Here is a 10,016-nt window from a genome sequence, read left to right as displayed (position 1 = left end):
TCATTATCCCTCATGTGCAGACTCAATCAAACCGAATCTGCAATTCTTATGTAATTTTGTTGTGATTAATGCTTCCGAGGGATCACCTTGTTTCCAGATTTTTAATAAACTTGTTCAAAACTTATGGTCTTAACTTCATTCAATATTTATTTTCCTTTTTGAATAAAGTATCTAAAGGAAGCGACGTTATTTTTTTCCGAATATATGAGTGTGGATTTAAGAGAAAAAAAACAACGATAAGTTAGAAACAAAATTTTTGATACTTCTACGTAATTAATTTTCATTTTTAAGGCATCACTAGAAAGTTCATTAAGGATTCTTAAGCACTATTAAGTGTTGAGAATTGAGTACCGCTCAATCCGGTGCTAGGGGGCGTGAGGGATGTTGCACTTATTCATTATCTCTCATGTACAGACTCAATCAAACCGAGTCTGCAATTCTTATGTAATTTTGTTGTGATTAATGCTTCCGAGGGATCACTTTGTTTCCAGAATTTTTTACTTGAGTCTAAAATTATCAACGCCGCCTTTCCTTGATGATCTTATCATATTCTAAAATTATCAAAATTGACCAAGAAATAAAAAAGTAAGTAAGGGGCGCCATGTTTCTCTTACTGAATTTCAGAGTGTGTTTTGTTGTTTTTTTACTTGGGGATCATATGCCGTTTTTCATGGTATGGCACTTACGTGTCAAATTGAAGGTTCCATGATAATCACCATATTAACACATCTGCGGATGTTTCAAAATTCAAAATTGTACCAGTTCATGTTGAATTTTGCTTAAGTCGGTGCTAGGGGGCGTGGACGATAATTTGCTCTTTCCATTACCGTCCATGAGCAGGCTCAATCAAACCGGCCTGCAACATTCTCAATTTTGTCGTTTTGAGCGTTCTTTAGGGATTCTTATTTTCCCTATTTTACAGAAAGTAACATGATAAACTTTTTAACGAAAAGTTAATTCATTTTGATTTAATTCCTTTTTATTTTGAGGCATTATATAATCATATATCATGAATCGTATTAATCACACTTTTATTTCAATCCAAAATTATCAAAATATATTACGAAATAAAAAAAAAGTTTGGAGGGAACGCCGTGTTTTTCTTACCAATTCGAGAGTGTTATTTTCAGACTAAAAAAAAAACAAACAAAAAAATCAGTACATCTATTTAATTCATTTTTATTTCCGAGGCACTCATAGAAAGCTTATGGAGTAATCTTTCATTTGATACAAATTATATTGGACTTTTTATAGAAATAAAAAAAGTTAGAATGGACGCCGTGTTTTCCTTCACTTTATTGAGAAATAGGAGAGAGGCGACGGGTATTATACCTGTCCGTACATTTCCGTGATAAAAAATCGTAAGTACTCAGAGAGGGGCGGGGCGTCATGCATGACTTAAAATCGTTTAACTTTGTGAATCTACTTTTGTCATTTTAAACATGTAACTGTGTAAATGTACTGTTGTAGTTCTACGACTGGAAACACGTTTTATTGAATTATATTTTCTGCATTCGAGTTTTACATTTCATTTGTGTTTTTCAGGTACATATATATATCTACACGTGTGTAAACATGCTTATGTATTATATGCAATGGTAGATACAACCTTGTAAATGTGTGTTAGGTCAGTTGTTAAGATTTACATGTAAACTTGTTATTTAAAAGCGGGTGCATTCAATTAAAAGATTGGATTAAGAGGCATATCATTTGCTGTGCACGAATGCAATCAAAAATGCTAGACATACATGTTCGCATTTTCAAAAGTAGTTTTCTAAAGGAACACATTACATGTCTGGAATGTTGGCAACGATCGCCCTCCATAGTTAACGACATAGCTATTGAGTCAAGTAATTTAATAACTAGATCAGAAATAGTTTAAATTTTGTAATTTTGTTTTTTAATATGAATTTTTAATCTTCAAAATGAAAATATTATCTATTGCAAAAAATAAAAACACGTTTTATTTATAATTTCATATTGGTAAAAGTTTATTTTTACGACATTCCTTATATAGTTATAACTTCCTCTTTCGCTTTCAAAAACAGTTACGTACGTGCTGAAATATTTATTTATGATAATATCAAAATAAACAAATATGTAATCGGGACGTTTGAGGATTTTACATGTACATGTACTTATATAATGTTTAAACAAGAAAAAATGTAAAACCAAATATTGGAATTTGGTGAAAGGTTTTCCTCGACAAAATTCCAATTTTCTGAAAATGGACTGAGTCACATAGATCTATGTTTACAAAAGCGTAAATTGAAAACGAAATTTAGATTTATTATAGAGATGGACTTAATATTTCGTTTTATTTAAATGTTATAATTTACATTAAAATGTCTTTCGACCAATGGAAAAAAGGCAGAGCCGGTCGTTATGACGATGATAGTGACAGCGATGACGAACGAGGAGCCCGGGGTTTTGCCAGATCGCCATATCAGCGGTCCAATGAATATGATTGTTACGGAAGGGAGATTGACTCTGAGAGACTGTCATACGATCGACGGTATGCTGATTCACGTGAAGCACGTGGAGCTAGACAAGATGGCTACCAATATAAACCCGCAGAGCATCGAATTGGTTCAGCAATGTCAGTTAAAAAAATACCACTTCCAGGTTTAAATGCCGGTTTAGGGAATTTGGCCATCAATGATGATACGCCGCTTAGTCGCAGGTTAGTATATTTGGCAAACGATCTTTTTTTCCGACATTGTCAAGAGTCGATTTACAATAAACACTGTCAGGAACTTGAAGCGTTATGGCTTTATTTCATTTTTATAGCATATTAGTTACAACCATTTTGCATCAAACATCTCAGTGATTTAGTTTGGGCTTAGATAAGCCGTTAGTAAAAGTCTTTTGTTTGTTAAAAGATGGTTTCCAGAAAAATGGCTGGCATACAGATGTTAAAGACTTTTTTAATTACTAAACCATGATGTTGATTTACTTGTTTACAAAAAAAAGTAGAACAAAATTGAGAACAAAATGCTTTTTAGCGATACTATGTTTTAAACGATTCAAACAGGAAATAATTTAGTTCAAACTTTTGTCCGAATATGGTAAGTAAATAGAACTGATGCATGTATTAATAACCTTTAAATGCTCTTCTTTTAGTGGAAATAAAGGTATCACGATTAATATTATTATTGTAATTATTATTATTTTTGTTGTTGTTGTTTTTCTTCTTCTTCTTCTTCTTCTTCTTCTTATTATTATTATTATTATTATAATGTTAATTATTATTATTATTATTATTATTATTATTATTATTATTATTATTATTAGTTTTGATGTTATGTGTATGTCTCCCAACTATGGGTTCGAGTACTTTCTAAAGTCATGACTTATAACAAAAACAAGAAAGGAATTGATAAACTTTGCCTCAATTCACGATTCAAACATAAATGTCGCTTATTCTAAAGATACACTCACAAAGAATGCTGCAGAAATAAAAAAAATAATGTTTATAGTTCTATCAAAATCCATAATACTTTTTTGTTTTTGGGGTGTGTGGGGGTGTTTGTCTTTTCTTTTCACGAATCTCCAAATTCAAAAGTGTTTCAATTTTCTTATTAGTATCATAGTTCTTTTTTCCCAATAATTTGTAAAAGTGCATAATCGTATGTCTGTGTACAAAGACATGTCTCAGTTGAAATGTGAACATTTTTTGCCAGATGCTATCTAATAAATATTCCGAGTACTGCATAATTATGTATTATTTGAATACAAAATGTGGACATTTCTAGAACTTGCTGTTCTGATTCTTATGTTTAAGGTGGTCTTTATCACAAGTTTGACTGAATAACGGTACATTCTAAAGTATATATACATCAAGGTGCTAGATTTTTATTTGATACAAATAATTGATATTATAGTAATCATAAAGTTATAATTTTATTGCATTAAAGAGAAATGAAGAATGGAAAGCCAAAAGCAAGACCAAGTGCTAAGCAAATGGAATCTAAACTAGTTGCATTTCCTGCGAAATCTGCAAAACAGAGGATGTCGTCTGCGCAGAGAGTACCTGCAGGAAGTTCAAATAACAGACTGCTTGTTGCTGCGATTGATTTTGGGACAACTTACTCCGGATATGCATTCTCATTTCGGCACGAATATGACACCAACCCCTCTAAAATGCACGCAAATGAGTGGCGGAACGTTGCACAAGGAAATATGAATGCCAAAACTCCGACATGCTTACTCCTACAACCTGACATGAAACTGCATTCATTCGGAAACGAGGCTAAAACAAAATACGCGTCACTTTGTGAAGAAAACGCACACAGAACCTGGTTTTTCTTTTGGGAGTTCAAAATGACACTACATCACGAGAAGGTAAATAAAAAAACGTAACGAAATCATATGAAACTAATATACAGAAAATTCAAATTTCTTTCTTTTAAAGCACATATATTGTATAAAACTTACAATAGTCCCACCACAAGGATTAATAGTCAGAGCGTAAAATAAGTAATCAAGGGATATATGGTCCGATCCTTAGTAATCCAGGGATAGCTGGTCCGATTTTTAGTAATCTAGGGATAGCTGGTCCAATCCTTAGTAATCCAGGGATAACTGGTCCGATCCTTAGTAATCAAGGGATAGCTGGTCCGATCCTTAGTAATCCAGGGATAGCTGGTCCGATCCTTAGTAATCCAGGGATAGCTGGTCCGATCCTTAGTAATCCAGGGATAGCTGGTCCGATCCTTAGTAATCCAGGGATAGCTGGTCCAATCCTTAGTAATCCAGGGATATCTGGTCCGATCCTTAGTAATCCAGGGATAGCTGGTCCGATCCTTAGTAATACAGGGATAGCTGGTCCGATCCTTAGTAATCCAGGGATAGCTGGTCCGATCCTTAGTAATCCAGGGATAGCTGGTCCGATCCTTAGTAATCCAGGGATAACTGGTCCAATCCTTAGTAATCCAGGGATAACTGGTCCGATCCTTAGTAATCCAGGGATAGCTGGTCCGATCCTTAGTAATCCAGGGATAACTGGTCCGATCCTTAGTAATCCAGGGATAGCTGGTCCAATCCTTAGTAATCCAGGGATAACTGGTCCGATCCTTAGTAATCCAGGGATAACTGGTCCGATCCTTAGTAATCCAGGGATAACTGGTCCGATCCTTAGTAATCCAAGATAACTTGTCCGATTCTTAGTAATCCAGGGATAGCTGGTCCGATCCTTAGTAATCCAGGGATAGCTGGTCCGATCCTTAGTAATCCAGGGATAGCTGGTCATAATTTTAGTAATCTAGGGATAACTGGTCCAATCCTTTGTAATCCAGGTATTACTGGTCCGATCCTAAGTAATGCAGGGATACCTGGTCAAATGCTTGGTAATCTAAGGGTTGCAGGTCCAATCCTTAGAAATCCAGGGATAGCTGGTCCGATCCTTAAAAATCCAGTGAAAGTTGCTCCGATCCTTAGTTGGTCCAATTCTTAGCAATCTAGGGATACTTGATCCAATCCTTAGTAATCCAGGGATAGCTGGTCCGATCCTTAGTAATCCAGGTATATCTGGTCCGATCCTTAGTAATCCAGGGATAGCTTGTCCCAACCTTAGTAGTTCAGGGATAGATTCTCTGAACCTTAGTAATCCATGGATAGCTAGGTCGATCATTAGTAATCCATGGATAACTTGTCCGATCCTTTGTAATCTAGGTATAGCTAGTCCGATCCTTAGAAATCGAAGTAAAGCTGGTCCAATACTTAGTTATCCAGGGATAACTAATCCGATCCTAGTAATCCAGGGATAACTGGTCCGATCTTTAGTAATCCAGGGATGGCTGGTCCGATTCCTAGTAATCTAGTGATAGCTGGTCCAATCCTTAGTAATCCAAGGATAACTTGTCCGATTCTTAGTAATCCAGGGATAGCTGGTCCGATCCATAGAAACCCAAGGAAAGATGGTCCAATCCTTAGTAATCCATGGATAACTAGTTCGATCCTTAGTAATCCAGGGATAACTGGTCCGATCATTAGTAATTTAGGGATAGCTGGTCACATTCTTAGTAATCTAGGGATAGCTGGTCCAATCCTTAGTAATCCATGGATAACTGGTTCAATCCTTAGTAATCCAGGGATAACTGGTCCGATCCTTAGTAATCCAGGGATAACTGGTCTGATCCTTAGTAATCCAAGGATAACTTGTCCGATTCTTAGTAATCCAGGTATAGCTGGTCCGATCCATAGAAACCCAAGGAAAGCTGGTCCGATCATTAGTAATCCAGTAAAAGCTGGTCCAATCCTTAGTTATCCAGGGATAACTAGTTCGATCCTTAGTAATCCAGGGATATCTGGTCCGATCCTTAGTAATCCAGGGAAAGCTGGTCCGATTCATAGTTATATAGGGATAGCTGGTCCAATCCTTAGTAATCCATGGATAACTGGTCCAATCCTTAGTAATCCAGGGATAAATGGTCCGATCCTTAGTAATCCAGGGATAACTGGTCCGATCCTTAGTAATCCAAGGATAACTTGTCCGATTCTTAGTAATCCAGGGATAGCTGGTCTGATCCTGAGTAAACCAGGGATAGCTGGTCCGATCCTTAGTAATCCAGGGATAGCTGGTCCGATCCTTAGTAATCCAGGGATAGCTGGTCCGATCCTTAGTAATTCAGGGATAACTGGTTCGATCCTTAGTAATCCTTTTGTGTAAAAGCAGAAAAAATACAGATTTTAAATATGGTTTCAATATTATTCACAGACATTTAAATGTCAATTTTTTAAAGAAACAGATTAGTAAATTTAAATACATTACTGATATATAAAATATCATGTAAATTACATTACATGGATTGTTTACTATTGAAAATAACTATAACTGTACAATATAACACATGTTTACTCTTTGGAAGATCTAATATAATGTTATTTTGTAAGATTTTTAGTCTTTTTTTATAATGATATCAAGTGATAGAATAATTTCATATTTGGTGTCATATTGGCATACAGACATACATTGTACGGTTGTCATAGTAATGTGATAAAACACGCCAAAGACCTTGTAACAATTTCTATTCAAATTGAATATTCACGTAAGATCCCATAAATGTCTGAAATAATTCAATTATGAAATAGCACGAAACTTACTTATTTACAACTTTGGTATACAAATAAATTCCTCATGTTTCTTTATCATAGGAAATAACACAGAACTATCAACTGAAAGATATAAACGGCAAACTCTTGGATGCATTGACTGTATTTAGCCTTTCCATCAGAGCTCTGAAAGACCACTTGATGACGGTACTTCAAAACGGGTACGCTGGCGTTCGAACTAATGACGTCACCTGGGTTATCACCGTCCCAGCTATTTGGAATGATTCGGCCAAGAAATTCATGCGTCTCGCCGCTGAAAAGGTAGTCCAGAAACGAACTTAATGTAATGAAAGAGTTGTGAAGAAAATCATACACTGTCTGTATATGTGAAATGAATTATTTTTGTCACTTTAATTATTGTGTATAAGTAATAGGAAGAGCATCGAAACACCAGGCTATCTGATTTGTACCAGGGGGGCGTAGCCCCCAGATAGTTTTGGTGTTCTTTCTCTTTTGTATCATAGTCAAACATAAAAACACGTTCCCTTTATCACAATATGGAAAAAAGTAACCAATAAACGAGCATCTGAATATGATGTTTCTGTCGCTTTCCACAATAAGTTAACCCAGCAAAAATGATCCAATCAGTTGCCATAATCTGGAGTGCGGGTAACTAATACCTGCACTCCATTTAACGCACTGTGCATGTATATGATTTAACACTGACACGGTCCCCAAACTTTGATACAAGAGACATTTTTTGTTATATGTAACGTAACGAAACTTTAGAGACCTAGAAAATTTAATACTGTAGAATATTTATAGAAAAAATTAAAACTTTATTCTCAGATTACTTAAAAATATTTTTGGTCATCTTTTTTTCTAAATGAGGCCATCATTTAGTACAGACGACACACTTTAATACTATTTCTTACAGGCTGGGTTGGATAAGAACAACATTGAGATAGCATTGGAACCGGAAGCTGCCTCTATATTCTGCAAATTGCTACCAATAACACGTGACCCGGAGACAGAGACCGGAATGACTATTTTTCCACCAGGGGCACGTTATATGATTCTCGACTGTGGAGGTAGGTCATGTCTATGGTGTCACTATAAACTTTAAAATTGAATCAATTCGCGATACCTGTATTCTTATAACACGTTTAGAAGACCTGACAAGTAACATGCAATTTTTAAGTTTGGAGGTAGGCTGTATTCTGCAAAAATCTTTGAGTATCTTGTCACACTTGACTGTAAAGTTACAACAAGCATTTACCTGTTTTACTTGAAAAAGAATTATGTGTTTATTTCTTTCTTCACGGATAATGCAGTATGCCTTTGTCACACTTGAGAAGGTATGTGGTAAGGTATAAAGAAACCTCTTTTGTCAATATTAATTGTGACATATGTACAACTTATGGCGAATCATGCAGTATTCCTTTATCAGATTCGGCTATATCGTATCAAGCAGTAGACACTGCATATTATACATTATTCCTTGATGAAATTAAGATTTTGAAAAAGCTACAACTTTTAGTTTTATTGTTATCCTTATCCTTAGGTGGTACAGTTGATATCACAGTTCACGAAGTGCTCGAGGACAACACTCTGAAAGAACTTCACAAGGCCACAGGAGGCAACTGGGGAGGGACAGTTGTCAATAAATCATTCCTGAACTTTATTTCAAATCTGGTAGGACCGGGTGTATTTAATGATTTCTCAAAGACCCACAAGTCCGGATATCTCGAACTGCTGGAAGAGTTCGAGAATAAGAAGAGAATGACAGCGGCTGATTCAACAGAAAGAGTGACAATACGTATACCAATCGGACTGCAGGAAATGCTTCAAAACGAAAAAGTAAAGCAAAAATTGCAGCAAGGAAAGTACGCGAATAAAGTCGATATTTATGGCGACAAACTAAGAATGGACGCAGCTTTATTCAGAGAATTTTTCCAACAAGCGGTAGACGATATTATTAAACACACGCATGATCTGATGGAATCTCTACCAAGGCCAGTGAAAGCTATTCTTATGGTCGGGGGGTTTTCGGAATCCCCAGTATTACAAAAAGCTGTAAAAGAAGCGTTCGGTCATATGGTCAAGGTCATTGTCCCGATTGAAGCTAGTTTATGCGTTATGAAAGGAGCTGTGCTGTACGGTCACCGTCCATCGAGCATTTCTGCAAGAAAAAGCCGCTATACGTATGGAGTTGCAATGACAGTTCCATATATAAAGGGAACGCATCCAAGCAATAGAAAATATGAAGACGACGGGAAGAAGTGGTGCGATGGAGCTTTTGACAAACATGTAGAAATTGGACAAACAGTGACGCCAGGGGAAGTACAAGCTACCAGAACATACTATCCTATGTCGACATCAGACAAGTTCCTCCCTGTGATTTTATATAGATCCTCAGCTGCCAATCCAATGTTTGTTGACGAAAGATCTTGTGACTTCGTTGGGTTTTATTTTGTAAAAAGACAACCAGGTGTAGGGGAGACGACGAAGCAGGATGCAGTTAGAGTAAGACTGGTGTTTGGTAACTCTGATATAAGAGTTGAAGCTATCAAGTCTGACGGAATCGTACATACAGCTGATTTCAGAATCGAGTAATGCCATGACAAGGCGGTGTTAACTGTATTCTGTATTGTGACAACTGTTATAGAAATATTTGCTGTTATTCAATAACGTACGACAAAACTTATGAATATAAACATATTAATTCCATGATAAAGTGCAATTGGATAGTTTAGGAAGATAAAGGATTATTTGGATTAGAACTTGGAAAAATACTTTGAGAAAATTATGCACTGTGTCAAAACGTTCACAAAAGGTTTGATAATACTATACTATCACTTAACTGCCTTGACAAAAGGGAAAGAATTGGAAATATCCATCGTACTTCTTCATTATTTTAAGACAGAAAATATCAGATATAGATTTGTGCGAGTACTGATGTA

The 10,016-nt window shown here is 35.9% G+C and overlaps 1 protein-coding gene across 1 annotated transcript; it reads left to right on the top strand.

The window, feature by feature from the left end:
• The first annotated feature begins 2,345 nt into the window (after positions 1-2,345).
• LOC132746603 (heat shock 70 kDa protein 12A-like) lies at positions 2,346-9,789 on the top strand. Its single transcript, XM_060735809.1, has 5 exons — positions 2,346-2,683; positions 3,918-4,344; positions 7,156-7,374; positions 7,991-8,144; positions 8,618-9,789. Exons 1-5 carry the CDS (start codon positions 2,346-2,348, stop codon positions 9,667-9,669), a joined length of 2,190 nt encoding a protein of 729 aa, XP_060591792.1. The 3' UTR covers positions 9,670-9,789.
• The last annotated feature ends 227 nt before the right edge of the window (positions 9,790-10,016 follow it).

Source organism: Ruditapes philippinarum, unplaced genomic scaffold (assembly GCF_026571515.1).
Source record: "Ruditapes philippinarum isolate M1 unplaced genomic scaffold, ASM2657151v2 ctg226_1_1_1_1, whole genome shotgun sequence".
NCBI lineage: Eukaryota > Metazoa > Mollusca > Bivalvia > Venerida > Veneridae > Ruditapes > Ruditapes philippinarum.
This window is presented reverse-complemented; position numbering and strand designations above follow the sequence as displayed.